This window comes from Hyposmocoma kahamanoa, unplaced genomic scaffold (genome assembly GCF_003589595.1).
Source record: "Hyposmocoma kahamanoa isolate Upper Pololo Valley unplaced genomic scaffold, ASM358959v1 182, whole genome shotgun sequence".
NCBI lineage: Eukaryota > Metazoa > Arthropoda > Insecta > Lepidoptera > Cosmopterigidae > Hyposmocoma > Hyposmocoma kahamanoa.
In genome coordinates, this window is record NW_020653713.1 from 469,480 (window position 1) to 491,711 (window position 22,232).

Sequence of the window (22,232 nt, forward strand, 5' to 3'; positions counted from 1 at the left end):
ATAATTTTGGCAACACTATCGTATTAGGTTAGTCCTTTAATTATAGTTGCTAGCCTAAGTATAAGTAAGTATGTAAAATAATTTTTTTTTAAACATAATAATAAATTATAATTGCCCATATAAATACCGAAATTATTGCGAATACATTGCCAAACATCACAATTTACATTTCCAGAGCACAGCTCTAGTTCATCAGAATTGCCACATTAACGTAAATATAATCCACGTTCAATTATTTCAATACTAAGCATTTCTTCATTTTCCTTTTCCTCATTAAGAAAATATTACATTTTTTTATTTTAAACAACAATATTGTGAGTCGTTTGTGAGTATTGTTCATGTGTGTAAATTAAGACAGAAAAGAAATTCCGCTAGGGTTTTTCTAAATATTTCTTAAGGACACTGAAATTGAACGCATAGTTTGACGTAGCGTTTAAAATAAAAAATATGTCAAAAAGAAGGCTAGATAACATCATCAAAGCTCAAATGATAACGTTGACTGCTAGTAGTTTGTGTTGACTGCCGAGTTGTATTCGGGATCTAAACGATAAAATAATCTTAAAATTTAAATAAAATCTCAGGATACTATGGCAGAATCTACAGAGGTGATTTCCAATATATATTTCATAATGTCAATTTAATGTATCCTAATCTTAACTCACTCTGAAGAATTTGTGTAGGACACGTCATATTTTTCTGAAACGTTTTTCTAATTTCGTCAATTAATTTTCTCATGTTTTTCATACATACCGATGAAAACATTCTCTTTATACAACATTTTATTTATAATATGTTTCTTTTTAGCCAGTAAAGATAAATAAATGGGACGGCGCCGCTGCCAAAAATGCCATTGATGATGCCATCAGAGAGGTAATTTCTGCCTAGTATTTCTATAGTAACATTTCATAACACAATACGACTGCTGCTTAAATCTGTACTTATTTGTTGCAAGGTACTGACTAGAGATCTAAAATGTAAGGAGAGTTTTGCGCTCATAGATGGGAGGTTATTCCTATGTGCATTAGCGGTTGGCGTCGCTTTATACGCCCTTCTTTGGGACTATCTTTATCCATTCCCTCAGTCAAGGTAAGCATTTTCTACAAATAAGAATTATATTATTTTTATTATTATTATATTAAGAAAATTTTACGATACATAACTGAAACGAAAAAATAATTTTTTTTACGAAAATATTTCTTTTTTGCGCTATTAATAAAATGTTATAGCAACAACCAAACGCCGTGCTTGCCTAACCTACAAAACCTGTTTCTTATCATTTATTTTCGAATATTTCAATAATTTTTATTATTAAAACTACGAGTTTCCTAAAGCTTATATTTTAGAATTAGACTGTTAACTATGTAGTCTATTCACCATATTAATTTCAACTCTTAACTCGTGTGATGGTAATGTACAGTTGAGCTGACTTACCGCCTCTGGTAGAGGGTCATGGGTTCCAATCTGGGCTTGCACCTTTAAGTTTTTGGTATTTATGTGTTAAATTTAATTTGAAAATTATATATTATATTATATATATAATATATATGGGCTTCTCGTTGACGGAAACCATGGTGAGGAAACCTGCACACATCTGCAAAGCAATTTAATGATGTGTATGAAGTTTCCAATCTGCATTGGTCATGTGTGGGAACCGCAGCCCAAGCCCTCTCATTGTGAGAGGAGGCCTGTGCCAGCAGTGGGACTTAATAAAGACTAACTATTATATTAATAATAAATTGTTGATGTAAATACCTTCTCATACCACTATAAATAAACAATAAAACATTATCAATGCGTTCATAATACTAAATCCAAATTTGATATTTTTAGTTTAACCGTGTAACATGGAAGTTTATTCATCGCCAAACATTCCTGTGCAACTTGAATAACATAATTAAATGTCTTTCATATGATTGAGGTTTTATAGAGCGATTCAATGGATACTTTAATACTTTAAAACTTGGTTAATTAATAAAAAATACTTTTTTAGACTGGTGCTGATAATCTGCGTGTCTTCATACTTCGTGCTGATGGGAATCCTGACACTTTACACAACATTCAAAGAGAAGGGAATCTTTGTAGTTGCTAAAGAAAAAGTTGGGAACAACACTAGAGTTTGGGAAGCCAGCTCTTATGTTAAAAAGTAAGTTGCTATTTTACAATTAAATAAGCACTTTATATTCTTGAAAAATCTACACAACAAACTAAATTTGGTGAAAAAGTTGCTTACAGTAATAAAATTTAATGTAAATGATTTATAGGAAATGAAACTATTTTTCCGGATTTAAATCGCGTATATTTTTTTTTCAAACAAACCGACATTTCGGGCCCTTTACAGGTCCCGTGGTCACGGTTGACTGATGGTCGATTGATGTTTAATTCATGTCAAAAATAATTCTTCACTATATGTGTATTCTATTATAACTTTACTATCATAGTATTAGTAAAAGGGTTTAGTGAATGGAGAAAACTGGCAACAAAGACAAAAAAAAAATTCATTAGGGTAGTCTATAATTAATATAGTTTATCCCAATTCATTTTGCAGTAAATGAAGAATGAAATAAGTAACACTTTCACATATATTTGAAGATTTTCACTTGATTTTTCATCACTTTTTAACCGACTTCAAAAAAGGAGGAGGTTCTCAATTCGACTATGTTCTTTTTTTTTCTTTTTTTTTTGTATGTATGTTACGCGGCATTTGTGAACCGAGTTTCATGATTCTTTTTTTTGTTGGAAAGGGGGTACTTCCATAATGGTCCCATTTCATTTTGAAGAAAATCATCCACCTCGAAGGGTGGCTGTTCACGCATGAAGATTCATTTTGATAAATAGCGCCTAACTTTAATTTAGGAGCAATTACTTTAATGCTTGATTTTGCTATTTCTTCAATTCAAGGCGTTTTTCTCTCAATATACTTTGAGTAGTTTCATAGTGAGAACCTATTGTTATTGTCTCCAGTGTCAAGTCCTGTATAGTGGCGAACTAGGGGATATTTCAATAAAACTTAGCAAATAGACGTAATTTCACGTACTTTTGAGGTCGGTTTTTTTTAGTACTCTGTACTGAGATTATTGCTAACAATATTCATTTGAATAACAACTGAAAATCGTATTTGAAAAATGTTTATTCAAAGTTATTTTTCAAATGTAGAAATATGGATTGTCGATTGCATAGTGCTGTACGAAAAAAATCATTTGGTTCTTTCAATTATAGTTTTTGTGATCAATTAGTAATCAAATATTTCAATCACAATCAATAAAGTATCTTAAGTGTAAGGATTTGAAGGAGGATTTAAAATGAAGATTTTGGAAGTTTTAAATTTACTTTTATAGGTCATGTAAGAAAAACCACTAGTAGTATAAGTACTTCGTTCACTAATATTCTGTTCCTAATCAGCAATGAAATTGCATAAAGACCTGTTATTCCAATGATTCAATTAAACAAATCAATTCATTCAATTAATTAATTGATTTGTAGTTGACCTAATGTGCCCTATTGGCCTAATATTCAAAAAAGTTTTGAACTGGACCCTTGGCTTATAATTTAAAAGATTTCAAAAAGTTATACAAAACTATGATATTTGGGTAATGTGTGAGTTGAGTAAGACATATCAATACTTTGGGGAAGAAAAAGAGAAAAAGCCATAATACAAAGTTTACAACACGAGTTAAAAGCCAACAATTTATAAATATTTTGGTAGAAGTTTTGATATTATGTATGTATGCAAAATTTTACTGTCTTTAAAAAACAAGTAAAGTTTTCAAAGTATGTTTATTTATGTAACATATCCATATGTAAAGAAAAAATGAACAACGGTGAATTCAATTAATTGGTTCTATTGTATAACCAATTAACAAGAATTGGTAAAGAATAAACTATTTGTAGTATCAAATAAGATAAATTATGGTTTCGGAGATAAGATGACTTATATAATTTTTAGTTTTACAAAGTGCAGCAGAATAGTGAAACACAAATTTAATAAGTACGTAATGGACATCTAGCAAGTTGTCAGTTCTGAAAAAGGATCCGAAAATAAATCGGTAAAAGTATTACAGAAGAAACTATTTACTGGCAACAGGCTTGAAATATTGTGGAGGAAAATGCTACGCAATATCAACTATCCAAACACTGAATCATAATCAAATTAACCTGTGTGGAGTTCAGTGTGTATCAAAATCTAAAATGCAAAATTACTGCATAATCAAGGTTCCCATTTGGAAAAGCGAAGAAAACTTTGATATTGAGATACGTATTTATTTACCTATTAATTATTTCGCACGTATTCATGAAAATGAAACATTTGTCATTTTTATTCCATGTCGATAAACCTCGATTATCTCTCAAATTGCTGTCTCCACGCACTACGTACATTGTACAGGCGAACACAACATGTCATTTAGAATAGCGAACCTTCGCAGCTTTGATTGTGGGAACTTCTGACAAAAATTATAAAGTCTATTTTATGCATTCAGGAGTCCCCGAGGAAAAAAAATCTCTTGATTGAAAGCAGTAATTTACAAGTTCTCATTCATTGTATGTAATGTGACAGCCAAAAGCATTCACACGCGTTCATTTAATTTTTTGGACAAACTTCATAAATATATCATTTATTGGGCACCACATTTAATCCACCAGAAACAATAATTTTCGGTGTGTAAAAGCTGTTTAAAGTTCATCGTAAAATGGGAAAACGACGACATAAGCTTCGTAGGTTAAGTAGCTATGCATGATAACATATCATAAATTACAAATGACTTAAAAAATTATGGCATGCTGACGACTGGATTGTTATTGACAACAAAATCCATTCCAAATCGATTGGTGGATGTTGTTACATCGCATGATGAACATGTGAATGATGTCTATGACACCGCTGTGGTATCCAGAGAACACTTTTTACATGTTCAATATGCCGATCAATTTAGGGGAAATTTTTACGAAAAAATATATTGGTAATATAACAAATACGTTTGCCATGAGTATTTTGAAAAATGCTATTAACATAAATGTTTTTACATTTCCATTGAAATAGAATTATTCAGGTAATTAATTCCTGTAAGGCAATTCTTGTTCTATAAAAAGTTAGTTTTGAGATCTTTCATTCACATATTTGCCACGTTATTTAGTACCTACAGTTAATATCGTAATAAAACTGTGTATATTCTTTACCATATGTATAAACATCTTTTGAATTGGGTTCGTGGCCAATTGAACAATTTAAAGAATCAAATATTTTATGTCTGCCAAGTTAATTTATATTTGAAAATATAACCGTATGTTCGTAGAAATGTAGCATTATTTCCGAAATACAGTGATAGACATAACCTTAATCTTAGAATGCTCTGATTTGATAAAGTAGCTCGTCGTTTGTAGGGCACTGTATACGATTTTATAATAAAATTCCAAAAAATTTACAAAATTTATCAGAAAAAAATTTACAAAATTTATCAGAAAAAAATTTTTAAAGTTCATGTTAAAAATGTACTAATTAGAAAAGCTGATTATAAAATCAATTATTACATATATGATACGAACGCATGGTGTACTTTCAGCATTGAATGTTTGTAATGATACAAAAAAAAATCATTCTTCTCAGTTGAAATTGACCGGCTAAGGACTAGTGCTTTCTTGTTTAATGTGACAATTTCAAGTGTAATTTGATTATCTACGAAATAAAGATATTTGATTTGATGAATAAACTAAATGAAATAGTCGTTCACGTTCAGGTTATATTATTGGTGGAAAGTTTATCGTCTAAAATCACAAAGAAGAGAGACAATGCCGGCCAAAAGGCACGTGGTAGAGACCTCGGCGACGGACCGACCTGTCGTGAAAGCTCACAAACACTCTGAAGTTATATGAAGTACCTGAAGGGTATTTAATCAGGTGTGGATTCTAAGGACGTACATGAGTTGATACAGTAACAATATTGAAATAAAATGATTCCCGTCTTTGTTCACAGACATGACGATAAGTACAACCTAGTGCTCGTAATGCGCGATTCGACCGGCAAGCTGCGCGAGGCGTCCATCAACAAGTCCTTCGCCAACTACATCGATACCAATGGCACCGTCGTCCAGAACCTGGTCATCAGCGAGGTCACAAAACTTTACAACTCTCTCTCGTCTGAAAAGAAAGAGAAGTGATTGTCTCAATTTTGTAACTGTAATTATAAGGTCTGATTTATATTACAATAAATGGTGTCGTATGGTGGTTTTTTGAGTTTGTTAATCTCGCTCTTTAAACTTTTGAAGCAAAAATAAGGATGAAATTGTAAGTGCTTTCCTATACACGTAAATATGCATGCTTAGAAATAATGGTAGTTTGTGCTGATCTGATACCATCCAAAGCATATCAAGCTTTGGAGCGTCCTTATCGCAAGCGGTATACAGTTGAATTTAAATCTTAACTACAGCCATCGATAACACAACTTAAATAATATGTAGTAGTCTATTATACAAATATTATCGGTAGATGCCTTTCTTTCTTTAGTAAGTTTTCTTTTTGAGAACGCTTTCTTTCTTTACCTATCGTCTCGTACTGCCCTCTACCATATATCTAGAGAACTATACTTTGTCGAATTTCCGTTGACAAGAGCAGTAAGCATATACGGAAGCGCAAGAACTTTATGCGTACTTTCACAGTTGTGTACCAGATGGCGCTATTATGAAATGTAACAGGAATTCTTATGGCGATCATGGCAATTCTCCGCTCCACTCTCCACGTTTGATTTAATTTTTAGCATTGTAATGTATATTTTTTGTAAATCACAACTATGATAGTTTCAAAAACCTGATTATGTTAGGAAAGGAATGGTGTTTCTGCAATAAAAACCGTATTACAACAACACGGCATAATATGGAGTTATAGCAGTTAATATAAAATGGCAGCTGTCAAACGAGAATGAGTCACGACCCTCGCTAAGATCGAAGGAATACCTCGGGAGCCGCGGAGTGCCAGTGTGGCAGTAGGTCGGCCGGGAACGCCGCGACCGCACGCCCGGCCGCTCTCGCATGTCGCTCTGACCCACGATTAGAACATGTACCGCTTCAGTTAAAAGTAACACCTAGCGTTAGTGTACAATTGCATAATAGAAATGTGAACAAAGCCATTACACAATACTGAGTGTTAAAGCACAATTCTCTTGCAGGCAGCAATCACTCTGGCATTCTAAATTTGGTTTTTGTGTACATAAAATAGATGATTCAAACTTAATTTTCCTTATTTTACGATAAAGGTAAGGTTCTTTATATTACGTGCATCGGTGTATAATAGACACATTGATAATACATACGTTGGTTATTTTTCGATATTCTCCTTAAAAAGCTTTCATTGTTATTTCCCTTGTCTTGTATATTTTTAGTACCTTTCAAACTAAAGTATTAATTCTTGATTAATTATGTAAAAATGCTCTGTAAGTACTGTGCTATCCTAGTAAAGATGTAAATGTAAAAATGCTTTAAGGTAATGGTACCCTGAGTTTGAAGCGTAGGAAAACGTTATATTTGGTAATGTGTAGAGCGTTAAGTAATAAACGCGTCAAAGTAAACATATGTCTTTATATATATTCATGGAACTTTATGTAAAGCTGCGTTAAAACAAATCCATTCTTGTACTTCGTATTTGACACGCGCATGCAGGAAGCCTACGCCGAAATGACATCATCGCGGGTTATCCATGCCGTCGTCGGCTCAAGGACTAAAGAACGGCTAATAACTAATTTACATGAGACAAATCATGTTTCGTCAAATGATACTGTGTAGTCCTCACACCAAATAGTCTAACTAAAAAGCGTTTCAAAATTGCATTAATTGCACTTCAACGCGTGATGTTAGTCTACTCTACGTGTGTCGCGGTCACCTGACTTGGCGCCCTCGACTCGGTACCTGTAAACCGTACGACTCCATTATTTCCCAAGCTCAGGCTATTTTGGTTCGGCAGAATTGGCATACGTTATGTACACTGTACTGTGTGATAACTTCATTTATTACATTAATCCGCATGTGAATGGCGCGAGTATTGTTTGCATGTAACTCGCATCCTGACTCTACCTTATACATAAAATTAGTTACTTTTTACTGTAATTGAAATATCTCTTGACCTCTAGCCAAGCCGTAAGGTCAAAATGACATCGTCTGAGGTGCAACAAATGCCAAGATAATTCACCCTAACTATAAAATCTTGGGATCTTTTGTGGCACTATAAAAATTGCCGGCCGGCAATTTCCGGCTGCGTTTCTACCATTTAATACGGTGCAAGTTATAGACTAAAATATGATGTGTGATGCCTGACTATAACACTACGTTGCAGTTTCGTGACCGGGTCTGAGTTATAGTGGGTACAGTTTAGTTTCTTGTTATTCATGACCAATCTCGCAACTCCGTAGAAATATCGTCTCTATCCACCTACCACGCTGCTAGGGGATGTCTGTATAAAATTGGAACTGTATTCGCTAAACGCCGAACCCTCTGCCAAAATTTTTCGCAGTTCGCATTTACGTCTGTGACATAACTGTGCCGTTACTTTGTTACTAACAAAGCGAGTTCCCCTTGCGAAACGTACCTTGGTTTTAAAAGGGCGTAAAGATGGTGTATAAATTGTTGTATAAATGCACATACGTAATTAGACGAGAGATAATACCTAGACCTTGAATTTTTATATAGTATATAAAAAAAGCCTGCAGGCATATGCAGTGATACATAATTATCATAATCAACACAATCATAACATCGTTTACGGAGTTGATAAGTGACATAGACAAGTATCTTGTCCGTGATACGTGACACTTGCTCGCATGATTGATTGACAACGGAAAATTTTATTTTTCGCCATAATTTGGAAGAATGTACGTGTAAAACGTGCAACTATGGTACTAGAGTTCTCAAAAAAATTCCCATCAAGCATTGGAATTCTCGTAACAACCACTGAACGTCACTCAGGAAATAAAATATTTTATCGTTTGTTCGGGTCTAAATCGCGTACATCTGTTTTTTGTACGAAACCAACGTTCCGTACTCTTTATACCTAGTAACGCCGTGGACTGTCAGTCAAACCAAATATAGGTACTCAATTTAGATCCGTAAAAATAGTTACATTTCCAATGTGTCACAATCATGAAATCCTAAGAATGTACATACCTATGTACGTCACTTGATTAAATTAATTACCATAATTGTAACGTTTATTTTTTATTCATTTATTTATTGTAAATATATTTACACGGTATTACAGTTAGAAACTAATGCACCGTGAAAACTTAGATAATTATAAAAAAATAATAACATTAGGATATAAAAAAAAGGAATTAATAATGAAATAAAATAAAATAAAATTAACATACAAAACACAATTATCTTATAATTACACACTCGACTCTCTAACGTTGTGACTTGTATGTTTGTTGTAGATATGGACGAGTAGATGTAGGTACCTATGCTTTGTTTTAACACACAAAAGACTTCATAAATAGCGCATCGTGACTACGATTTCATTCTTACACGGTCTTTAACGACACTTCGTTATCGATAACATTTTCACGCATTATAAATTTATTGACGACCTCGGTGGCCCAACGATTTGCACTAAGGGCACTGGATAAGGTGGTCCCGGGTTTAATTCCCGTTCAGACCAATTCGAGTAATACATTTTATAAATGAGATCTGGTTTGGGTGATCGGCCAGCACCTACCCAGTATTGAATAACGTTGCCCTAGTATCCTTAATGCTAATAAGCGAATTCTCACAGTGCAATTGTACTGCAAGAAAGAAATATTGAATTTTTACTACCTTATAGGCGTAGCAAATAACAAGCTATAAGTACTATCAGAACAAATGTTTATGTAGTTTTGTTAAAATGTAATTATTACGTTATCATGGCAGCACAGGAGTACCTACGTATGGACTTATGTCTAGTACCATGTACTTATGTTTCAGGGTGACGGACGCAGAGGCAGTGCACCTCAGATCTTTGCGATTTAAAACTCTGAGTGGCACTGCAACTGTTATGGACAGGCGTGTCGCTTACCATCAGGCGCACCGACTTGTTCGACCCATCACTTAGTGTCATAAAAAAATGTTATATTACCTAAACTCGCGTCAGCTAAAAGCCGAAGCTCGAAGTCATTTTTACAAGCATGTTCTACAAATGTACCGTATTAGGCCTGTTCTGTTTTTTGTTACGTCGCACGTAATACATGCACACAGCTTCACGTGATATGCGCGTGTTTTAATCGTGATTGATAATAATATCAATATTACGGGTGCTTTACGTGATCCTCCGTGACAGCCAGTGGGTTAACCCGTGTGCGTGTCTGACATCGTCTGCTCAGTCGTCTGTAACGCGATAAAGAGCACCAACTGCATACAAGTATCAAATGCAGATATTTATGTATGTAAAATGTATGCACAGATTTTTCAAAGTAAATAGTGGTTGGTTCACATAAATAGATATAGTTGATTTAATTGATTTGAACAACAGGTGCCTACCTGCACATAACTTGGGCTGCTTACAGATTGACTGCAAGTTTGCAGCGTGAAGTCGGTATCAACCGAATTCATGCAGTCGAGATCTCGGAGAACGACTTCACGCATTAACTGCAAACATGCAGTCAATCTGTTAGCAGCCTTAGCCGGTATGCCAGTTGATTGACAAATTTTTCGTTTCCTTAACTCCCATCAGTCCTCTTCATATATGCCAGTTTATTCGTGGTACTTACAACCTGCCATTTTCAAGGACATCCCCAATAGGATCGAGATATGTATGTATATTGGCTAGTGTCGTCAATTTACTAACATCCATCCTTTTTACATGACTAAACCATAGATACATTCCATTTTGCATCTTGGTTACTTCAACTTACCTTGAAAAGATAAATTTAAAGGTTTTAACTGTTATAAGTGCTATGCTCTTTTGCATGTAGCGCTTTGCATAAAATTCTTGTGCGCTTTCACTAATTGTTGATGTTAATATTTCGAAATATATTTTTCAGAAAATGTCGCGGAGAAGACTGCTGGCAGGCGGGTGCGCCGGCGTCGCAGGCGCTGCCCTGACGGTGTGGGCACTGGCTGCGGACGAGTCGCCAGTCGTAAGTGTCAATGAGAAACAATTTGTACAAAAATTACGTTAATTAAGGCCTTCCACAGTAATAGCATATTTAAAAAAAAAATCTGTTCAACATCTTAAAATACAAAAGAACAAGAACCACTTTTTAAAAGTAAAATTTTTACGTGAAGATATTATTTTGCTACATCCTAAATAGAGGCCAGCGCGTGCGCTTCATAAAGCGTCAGCGGATACTATCACTCTTCGTGCTAACCTTACTAATAGTTAAGTGGGAAATATAAACAAGTAGGGTTATCGCAAGTTTCGTGTGATCTGGGGGCCTACCATAACCTTTCCAAAAACAATCTTAATTCAATGTAAGCTTAAAGTAAACTTATTATAATATTACTCATATTCGTATCATGACAAATCTGTCAACCAAGTAATGTATTATTGCTAAAGTGACTGAAAGAACGAATGATTTCCCAATATTGTGTATTTCTTACTAAAAATAGGAAAGCAATATATATACGGTATATGAACTATGTAATGCTATTTTTTTCATTTTTGATGTTCCGAATCGTCTTATCGTAGTATAATGTTAAATTAAAGCATTTAATATTATTTACATTCAGAGAATTTTAACAGTCAAAAAAAGAAAAATATGTAACAATGAAATCTATTACAATTACGTTGTTTTCAATTATTTCTCCGCATTTCCATGAAGAAAAATAAACAAAACAAGCTGAGTCTTAATTGTCACGTTGTGAATTCGGAACTATAGTCTAGTGTCAACTGTCAATTTCGCTAAGGAGTATGACAGCGCCATCATATAGATCTATATGATGGTGCTGTCATAATTTTACGAAATAAACATCGCGTATTTTTATTTAACGAGAAATTATTTTCTATGTGCTATTAATTAAAAAATAAACAAAATATTGAAGAGATGTCAATAAATAAGTTCAATTTAACTTTTAATCATGACAAATCCATATGAAGACAATAAAACTGAAAATAATATTGTTTCCATTGCATCCGTGCAACTATTTTATGATTGGTAAATTTGACATAAGAGCAATATTACTTTAATGTTAAATTCGCGTCATAGTACGAACTGAGTGAATGAATAGTCACAGAGCTGCCAATAAAACATCACAGTTTTAACATTATTAAAAGCTTACTTTAAGCGTGTCATGGTACGAAAAGTCAATGTAAGGTTAAAGTAATAATGTTTTAAGAGGTTGCGGTGGGCCTCCTGAATATCGAATTTGTCTTTAATGTAAGGAGGCTGAAACCATCAATGCGTTCCTTTTATTTTTATAAGTCGACCGCAATAGACGACTGATGCTCTCTAACTCTTTTTGCAATAAAACGTAGATATGACACTAAATAAAGTTGACAGGCAGGCTGCAACTCTTGAACGTATTCTAAACACGCACAGTAAATCGCGTGATAATTTACTATAAGATATTTGAGTCGGAAATAGCAAGTACTAGGAATCCTTCGGTTTGATGACGAACGTACCGTCAAAGTACGTCACTTGTCTGGCGTGACACTAATGAAATGAGATCTTTAATTCTTAGAGGCTACTATATACTACTCATTTATATTGCTGATTAAACTATAGCAAAAGAAGAGAGCGTAACGCAGAATATGCTTGTAAGTCTTATAAATAGAATGGAGAACAGTGCGATAAGAGAGCGTTGCGCTGTTAAAGAAGGTGATTGAGATAGAAAAGGGCATGCTTTGGTCATATTCAAGACGTGGAGGGCAGCGCGGGCAGCGTAGCTGGGTGCACCGGGGGCAGACAGGTGCGGTGCTTTAAACCCGCTTAATTATGTTTTTACATGCCATATTCCAAAAGAGTGTTACTATTTAGTGATTAGATGCTTTAGATATGATGGACTCATGGAAGCGCCGTACCCTTCCAGGCATGGTACAAAGCTCCCACGGTGTCCGCGAAGACCGAGCGCAAGAAGCGGCCGCTGCCCAGCCGCGCCGAGCAGGTGGCCAGCCTGCAGGCCGGACACGTGTACGACGTGCTGATCGTGGGCGGCGGCGCCACCGGCGTCGGCTGCGCGCTCGACGCCACCACCAGAGGTGGGTGGCTCCCACTAGTGCCGCAGCTGCGACTGGTCCGGTCGCGGCGTCGTCGACATTCAATGTTGCTAGTACTAATCATTCGATTGGGCAAATCGTTCACTAAGTCGCATCCAAGCACAATCATTGGACTCCAGTCGAGTGATTCCCTCTCCGTCTACGGGTTGACAATACCGGATGCCCATGCCATTCGGTTGGGTGCACGAGTCGAATGAATATTACATCGGCACACCTCATTCCGCAAAATATCCCTCTCCCCGTCATATTTACAGTATTTACCATATGTCAGCGAGGGCTAGGTGATCACGAGCAGAAATGCTCTATGGAATCTATGGATTAGTACTACTAGTTAGTAATTAATGATCATTCAAATCATTCGAATACGAAAATTAGTAGGTCACTAATTCGACATTTTAATGACAGGATTAGCGATTACTAACGAGTCGAATATCGAAATTGTGTGCTTGTGACTTTAATTTGTAAAACTAAGTACGCTCTCGCTACCTCCCGCTATCGGTTAAGAAAAACATCGCGATGTAGGTTCACAAACTTTCTGAAACCGTCCTCAGAGAAGACACGTGTCTAGTAGTGTGTAGTGTGAAATGTACTTAAGCGCGGTTGTTGCCCGGCGAGGTCTCCGCACGGCGCTGGTGGAGGCCGACGACTTCGCCAGCGGCACGTCCAGCAGGAGCACGAAGCTGATCCACGGGGGCGTGCGCTACCTGCAGAAAGCCATCATGCAGCTCGACTACGAGCAGTACAAAATGGTCAAGGAAGCGCTGCACGAAAGAGCCAATATGCTGGAAGTCGCCCCGCATCTGACCAGGCCTCTACCTATTCTGCTACCCGTGTACAAGTAAGTGAGTTGCCTGAATAATCACTTTAAACTCGTATTCCTTTTTACAGTTCGGTCAACTATAATTTGAAATCAATACAACATTAGAAGGGCGCCTACTTTCAGTGTCCGCCTAACATGAAATATAATGTAATAATAATAATCTTTATGTTCTGCACAAACTTCACACTGTATATGTGCATACATTATTTGTTACATTAAGTGTTATAGGCAACAATCTTTGCAGAGAGTACAGTGCCTGAACTAGTTTAAACCCGTATATCTGGTCCTCGAGTCGTCACTTCCGTAAAAAATTAATGACATTATATAGGCTGACAAGTTGAACGAGATAAATATTAAAGAGGCAAACGAGTAGCTGATATCTAATTCGAATATGTAAAAGAAATCGTCCTTAAACACTCAAACACTCTTCATTTGAGTTACTCTATGAAACAGAGCAGCTGAGCGGTAGGCAATTGAACTCCCGCGTGTCAAGCTTTCCTACTTAAAAAGTAGGTACTATTCAAAATAATTTTATTAGGACAGACAAAATTGAGTTCTAACATCAATGGGTAGGATGGAGCACGCCGACTAACGGTGCGGAACCCGTGGGTAAGCGTGCGCAGAGGCCGGTAACTCGCTGCATATTCGATCTTCCGTAGAGTATTACAAAATGTTAAGGCAGTATTTTCCTTAGAGAAAAATACTTTAAAATAAGGTAGTGTATTTTTTACATAGTCAGTATGGGTATCGGCTACTCGTTCGCCTCTTTAAATATTTATCTCATTCAACCTGTCACCCTGCACATAGGCCAAATAAGGAATGTCTATCAGACAAAATTTAAAATAAAAGAATGGTTACTTAAATAGTTACGTTAAATTACGCAACGGGAAGGCCATCCAACTACTCATTCGGGCCCTCCGGTAAAGACATTTTGTAAAAAGAACCGTTTCGCAGATGGTGGCAAGTGCCCTACTTCTGGTTCGGCATCAAGATGTACGACTTCGTGGCCGGCGACAGGAACGTGAAGAGCTCCTACTACCTGTCGAAGAAGAACACGCTCGAGCTGTTTCCCATGCTGAAGTCGGACAACCTGTGCGGCGGCATCGTGTACTACGACGGTACGGTACCCCCGGCCCGGGCGAGGCCCCGGCGAGGCCCCGGCGGCCCTCGACGGCCCTCGGCAGCCCGGCTAAGGCGCGATGTGTGCAGGGCAGCAGGACGACGCGCGCATGAACCTGGCCATCGCGCTGACGGCGGCGCGCCACGGCGCCACCGTCGCCAACCACGTGGCCGTGCTCAAGCTGTACAAGACGGCCGGCCGGCTCAGCGGCGCGCGGGTCAAGGTGGGTCCCCGTCCCAAACCGAGCGCCCCGCCGCCGCCCGTGACCGTCGTGACCGTCGTGACCGGCGTTGCAGGACGAGCTCACGGGCAAGGAGTGGGACGTGCAGGCCAAGTGCATCATCAACGCGACGGGGCCCTTCACCGACACCCTGCGCAAGATGGACGACCCCTCCTGCCGGGAGATCTGCTGCCCCTCCTCGGGCGTGCACATCGTGCTGCCCGGCTATTACAGGTACCTCGCAGGGCCGCTCCCGTGGCCTGCCGCCGTTAGGACGCGGCCGCGCACGGCTGCTGGCTGTTTTGGCGACGACTTGACGGTCGCTCCGACGCGATTTCCAGCCCCGAGCACATGGGGCTGCTGGACCCCGCCACGTCCGACGGGCGCGTGATCTTCTTCCTGCCGTGGCTAAAGGGCACCATCGCCGGCACCACCGACCTGCCGTGCCAGGTGACGCACCACCCGCGGCCCACCGAGGACGAGATCCAGTTCATCCTGACCGAGGTGAAGAACTACCTGAACCCCGACGTGGAGGTGCGGCGCGGCGACGTGCTGTCGGCGTGGTCGGGCATCCGGCCGCTGGTGTCGGACCCCAACAAGGCCGACACGCAGTCGCTGGCGCGCAACCACGTGGTGCACGTGTCGCCCGCCGGCCTCGTCACCATCGCCGGCGGCAAGTGGACCACGTACCGCGCCATGGCCGCCGAGGCCGTGGACGCCGCCGTGCAGAGCGCCGGCCTGCAGCCGCTGCACCGCGACTGCCAGACGGACGGCTTCCTCATCGAGGGCGCGCACGGCTGGACGCCCACCATGTACATCCGCCTGGTGCAGGACTTCGGCCTCGAGATGGAGGTACGAGGCCCCGTCGCCGGGACCGCGCGGCCGACGGGCCGGCCAATGAGCGTCGTCGGCGTTGCAGGTGGCGCAGCACCTGGCCAAGTCGTACGGGGACCGCGCGTTCGCCGTGGCCAAGATGGCCGCCATGACCGGTAAGCGCTGGCCCATCATCGGCAAGAAGATGCACCCCGAGTTCCCGTACATCGACGCGGAGATCAGGTGAGGCGGCGGCGGGGGCGGGCCGCGGCGGGGCGGGGCGGCGGCTGACGCGGCCTGTGCCCGCAGGTACGGCGTGCGTGAGTACGCCTGCACGGCCGTGGACATGATCGCGCGGCGCCTGCGGCTGGCCTTCCTCAACGTGCAGGCGGCGGCCGAGGCGCTGCCCGCCATCGCCGACATCATGGCCGAGGAGCTGCGCTGGAGCGACGCCGAGAAGAAGGTGCCCGAGCCCCCCCCGCCCGCGGCCCGCCGCCGCCGCGCTCACCCCCGCCCTCGCCCCGCAGAGGCAGATCAAGGCGGCCGGCGACTTCCTGGCCAACGAGATGGGCCAGATGGTCAACCGCGCCAGCCGCGACAAGATCCCCATCAACCTCAGCAAGGACGAGATCCAGACGTACATCAAGCGGTTCCAGATCATCGACGTCGACCGCAAGGGCTTCGTCTCCATCAACGACATCCGGAGGAGTCTCAAGGTGATGTGCCGTAAAACTCAAACGATTACTTCGAACACATATATCTTTATATAAAAAAAACCTGTGATAAATTGGGCGGTTTCAATCCGTTTTATCTGTACGTGATTAATTAATGGTATATTTTATTTATCTATCCAGATTCTATTATTTTTTGATGTATTGTTTTTCTAATGGGGCTGTTATATTCACTCATAATCAAAGCCCTAAATAAATAAGAGTTGTAAACAAAATCTAATTATGCTAGGTGTCTGTGTAAACTTGTAACCAAAAATGTTATAGAGCATGGGTTTGAAGCCGAGCAATGAGGAAATTAGTGCAATTCTCTCCGAGATAGACGTCACGTATAACGGACAGATGGAGATACAAGATTATTTGCAGGTAGACGAGTCTAGAAGGGCCTACTTACTCGGGGCTTGGGCTCGATGGTTGTCTTAAAAGCTACTATGGTATCGATATTCATCGTCATCAAAAACGTGCTTTGTTCTATGTTTGGCCACTTAACGGGTAGTAGAGATATGCACTGAAACTACCATTTTTCGTAGAACTACAATTTGTTTGCATTAGTATTAAACCGGACAGGGTTTTATACTAAAATTAAATAATGTATAATGAATTGATGGTAATAGTGAACTTTTTTAAACCTGGGTATTTCACATTTGACTCTATGCCACTTGCAATAAGAACGGTATAAAGTCAAAACTGTCAAGCTTGACGTGCCTTTGACTGTACACAGCGTCTGTACGTAATATGTGAGTTTTTCTGTACGTACCTCCAACATATAGTTGTATGAGCACACCCAGCCCATGTTGCAATAATACAGCGACGAAATTCGAAAATTAATGTTATAATTATTAATACAGAGGTTTTGCTCTACAAAGAAACTTCCTTACATCCGGCAGGACTCGAACCTGCGTCTGTGCCAGGGCCACCGCTCTGGCGACTGAGCTACAGATCAAGTCGACGTTACGAATTTCTCTAAGTGCTTGTTACAGATCTTTTCTATTGAGATTTTTTTTGGCTTTTGTCGCCGTAAGCGATACCCGTGAGAGATCTATATGATATTCAATGAAAATCAATATCGAAAAGTAATGTTTGGGAAATTGTGAAAAGAGATTTTTTTTAAATATGGCCAGTGCCTATTTCTCTTTGCGATATGAAAACCGAAATGATGTATAATTTGTCGAGTTTCGGCCCATAACTACAAGGGTGCGTACGTCCGTGTGTCCGTACGTCCGGACGGGCCTGAGCATGCGCGTATCCCGCAGGCGGCGGGCGAGGAGGTGACGGGCGAGCAGCTGCACGAGATCCTGCGCGAGATCGACACCAACATGAACGGGCAGGTCGAACTCGACGAGTACTTGCAGGTCTCTGTCGCGGCCTGTCGCACCTCGCTCTTCGATTCACAGTCAGACAGTCATTACATGGCGTGCACGCCGGGGATTATTACAGTTCGACTAGATTTTTACCTGATTTTTACCTAGTGCCTTGAACGCTACTGTGAGTTCATACTTTTCGGAAATTTCGCCCCTAAAGTGCCCCTTGAGCATTTATTTGATTGATTGATACAATCAAATTGAGCACTGCTCATTTTGATTGTACAGGGATTTGTATAATTATAAATATTTGAATTTAGTTTCTTTTTTAACCACATTAGATACTTATTTACGGGTTTGTAATATTTTTTTTATATAAGGAACAAGTAAATAAAAAATCGACCCTCCTTTTTGGGGTATTTAAATCGAAGGGGAATAAATTAATATCAAATTGCTATGAATTCATGCGTTTGTGGCACTGGGCAATTAGTCGTCGAAACTCACATGTGTGCGTTTAAAGCACTGACTGAATGAAGTCAGGTGATACAGTGAATGCGTACTCATTGTTATTGAAATTAATTTTTATTATGCATTTTGCTTTGTATGCTGCCCGCTTATTACCGACTTGCATATTGTTTTGTGTCTGTCACTTGTATAACACATTAATACCTTATTAATACTCACTTTTTCATTTTGCTGCATGTTACTAATCTGTAGTGTAAACTTTTTAGTTTGTTATATAACTGCATGCGATTAGACACGCGAATTTAAATACGAAATTCATATAATTTCTTTCCCCTTCTTTAGAGAACAATTTAACGTTAAAAGTCGATATACCGTTACCGATTCAGAGTTTAACGATAAGATAACCCGTCATGCTTGATTTGTGCACACCACTGCATTAATTAACTTACTAGTCTTGACTTTAGATACAGAATGAAAACGTTCAATGCATTGACTTATAAATAAATGGACGACGGGTCTAATACACAAACCACGAAAAAAATGTCCCTAGTCAACCTATTTAAAAGTAGTGACATGTAAAGGAATATGAAAAAGCTAAAACGTTGAATTTAAATTGTAATGTCATCGCAGTACTGTCTAATTTAGCTTGCTTCGCTGTCAGTCGAACAAACGAAGACTAAAGCGTGAATGACGCTCTGTATACGATTTTAACGCCCTATAAGTTCGGACACTTTTTAGCGCGGACCCGACGTCAATATAATTGTAAGTCAATGGTTCAATGTTATCGATTTGCTTACAATCACACACCGAAACTGTGTCGATGACTTACGCCTGTTCCCTGTCGGGCAGATGATGTCCGCGGTGAAGTCGGGCCACGTGGCTTATTCGCGGTTCGCGCGTATGGCTGAGATGGAAGAGGAACACCACGAACAGGAGAAGCTCAAGAAGAAAATCTCCGTCGAGAGGAGCGGAGGCGGCTTGTAGATCAAATAATACGGTAAACATAAATTATTATACCAGACAACCACTCTCATTTTCTGGTCTCGAACTAGAGAATTCCCTGTATGATGGCTACCTGAGCAACGGTATTCATCACGAACACCTTCAGACCAAAACCTATTTAGTTGAGTTCATCTGCCAAATCGATCCCACCGGGAATCGTACCCGAGACTTCCCCGCTCAACGCCCACAGTGCAAACCGTTGGGCCACCGAGGTCGACGAAAATATTGCAATTACACGTGCTCATCCATTAACTATAGATTAATTAATTGCCTCAGTGGCCGAACGATTACCATGCTGGACTGCCACGCAAAGGCCCCAGGTTCGATTCCCGGACCCGGAGAAATATTTGTGTGGCCTACATTTATTTCTCTCGTGAGTTTGGGTGTAATTTGTGGTTGTCTATCTGTGATTCCATGGCACCCGCGACACAGGGTTTCGGCCACGGAGGCAGTTCTTCAATTATTGCTACCTATGAATTATACATATACTTATACAGAGGTTTTGGACGTCCCCATATCGCATTTAAAAAAACACTGTATATAGCACATTGAAAACAATCGTCACTAAATTAAACTCTCGCCTTTCCAAATTTAAACTCAATTTCACACATTTTAGTGTCCGTTTCCCAAAAAAAGCAACTTTTTCGTTTATCGATAAATTTAATTTTTTTTATTGAGGCAAGTTGTGTTGACGTTGACGTTAATTATATTCTTGTTTATTTCAGAGCCGGAACATCGCAGCAACTTAGACTTAAGAGAAATTTGATTATTGTAATCCTTTTTCATTTATGTAATTACAATGAAAATATTGGATTTACATTAACGTAACTTAAATAAGTAGTGCACATCAAACGTACGTTTTCTTTGTTTCGAATGTACTTTTAACAACATATCTAAATATAGTAAGTAGCCATGAATACTTTTTAAGTGAATCACTAATGCATGTACCCATCTTTGTTAAAATATGCGAGGTCTCTTCGGCCAACGTGTGGACTCTGATTCTGTGGATGCCCTTCAATGAAAGAACGCCCAACGAAGGGAATATACGTCAATAATAATAATGTAACATTGCATGTAAGAACAATAAATGAATCTTGAAATTTCTCCTAAATTTTGATACGAAAACGTAATGTTTAAAAATTGTGATTTATTTTCATGTAAAGACATTTATTTTTACGGTAACTCATAGTGTTGCGAATCTTTTAAGTTAATTGTTACCCGTAGTTGTTATAAGTTCATGTAAGTGTTTTGAAATCATTTACATGTGTTTATGTGTAATTTAATAAACCGATCTTGAATCGATTTTACCGTTTAATTGCTTCACCCTTACTGCATCCCCGCTGAATCTTTAAAGATACCGTTTTGACTGTGCTTGAAGATTATAGATTATAGGTGACTGCGGGGCCGCAACCCCGACCCACTGTTTCTTAGTGACCCGAACTTATTACATATTTTATTAATAACTTATTTATGAATCCCAAATTACCTAACACTTGCCTTATGGACACCTTACGTTTCATGTTATAATCTTTTTGAAGTAAGAAATTACGAAAAGTCACAGTTATGACGATACCAAACAATGGTATTTCTGTATTATATAGGTATTTACGAAAAGGATACCAAATAAAGCAATTTGATAAAATAAATAAAAATAAAATTACTGATGATAGGATCATGTCCTAAAAAATACGAATTCATTATATTTTTTTATTTTTATGGAGAAAAGTTAATGCCTGGACGCTTTCCAAACTATTGCATTGTTTCGTAAGGCATAATACGACCTCGCAATCACTGCGTGCACACTACAGACTTCAATAGTAGGTACTACACAGATATCGTTGACACACTACTGCAATTCTTGCGCCCTAATATGGAGTTCATTACCTCCGAAAGATCATCATATTTAAAATATAAAAAAAACTCGACCTCAAAAGTTCGTGGAATACATTGATTTACAAAAGTCAATGGTGGAATAGTTTAGTTTGTTACTATCTTAGTTTACTACCCTTAGAGGTGGAATATTTTCTTCAAATTTAAATGGGAATAATACGGAAGTTTCTTTCCAAGAAAAAAAGAATCATCAAAATCGGTTCACAAGTCATAATCGTATAAAAAATATGGTCGAATTGAGAACCTCCTCCTGTTTGGAAGTCCGTTAAAAGACATTAATTTTTAAGTTTATTGAATATCACGATGTTTGACCACTATGATATTCAATTATTTTTGAGAAATTACTTTACTGTACTTTGTTATAATTATTAATACAAAGATCGAACACTAGAAAAAAATGCCTTCTATACGGCTGGATTCGAACAAACGTCTTCCAGCAAACCGTGCCAGACGCTATGCCACGGAATGAACCAGCGAACCTTACGAATTTTTTCTGTTAGAAAACCCTTTATGTATTATGAGTGAAAAAGGCGTTGCGAGATTCGCGTTCGCACATATCGTTTTTGTGATCGGCTTAATGCGAACCGTGTCGTGACTCCCGTAGAAGAAGGTGCACAACCCTGGGAAAACGTGTGAATTCCCAACCCACGTCATGGGTCAGTATGGCGGACTATGGCTTAAACCTTCACCTTAGATGATTGATACCCGT

At 39.0% G+C, this 22,232-nt stretch overlaps 2 protein-coding genes across 3 annotated transcripts; both read left to right on the plus strand.

Annotated features, from left to right (window-relative positions):
* Window positions 1-467: 467 nt before the first annotated feature.
* Window positions 468-6,205, plus strand: LOC113226185 (signal peptidase complex subunit 2). The gene is made up of 5 exons (XM_026458720.1): window positions 468-605; window positions 805-870; window positions 953-1,086; window positions 1,991-2,143; window positions 5,966-6,205. Exons 1-5 carry the CDS (start codon window positions 588-590, stop codon window positions 6,147-6,149), a joined length of 555 nt encoding a protein of 184 aa, XP_026314505.1. The 5' UTR covers window positions 468-587; the 3' UTR covers window positions 6,150-6,205.
* Window positions 6,206-6,955: 750 nt separating this feature from the next.
* LOC113226184 (glycerol-3-phosphate dehydrogenase, mitochondrial) lies at window positions 6,956-20,569 on the plus strand. Of its 2 annotated transcripts, none has more exons than XM_026458719.1 (14): window positions 6,956-7,240; window positions 10,991-11,086; window positions 12,978-13,146; window positions 13,780-14,002; window positions 14,939-15,102; window positions 15,194-15,327; window positions 15,401-15,558; window positions 15,666-16,176; window positions 16,244-16,380; window positions 16,447-16,600; window positions 16,665-16,853; window positions 17,133-17,231; window positions 19,481-19,628; window positions 20,359-20,569. In XM_026458719.1, exons 2-13 carry the CDS (start codon window positions 10,994-10,996, stop codon window positions 19,613-19,615), a joined length of 2,166 nt encoding a protein of 721 aa, XP_026314504.1. In that variant the 5' UTR covers window positions 6,956-7,240; window positions 10,991-10,993; the 3' UTR covers window positions 19,616-19,628; window positions 20,359-20,569. The 2 variants fall into 2 exon arrangements, with proteins under 2 accessions (XP_026314504.1, XP_026314503.1); XM_026458718.1 differs by lacking the exon at window positions 17,133-17,231 and adding an exon at window positions 18,119-18,217.
* The last annotated feature ends 1,663 nt before the right edge of the window (window positions 20,570-22,232 follow it).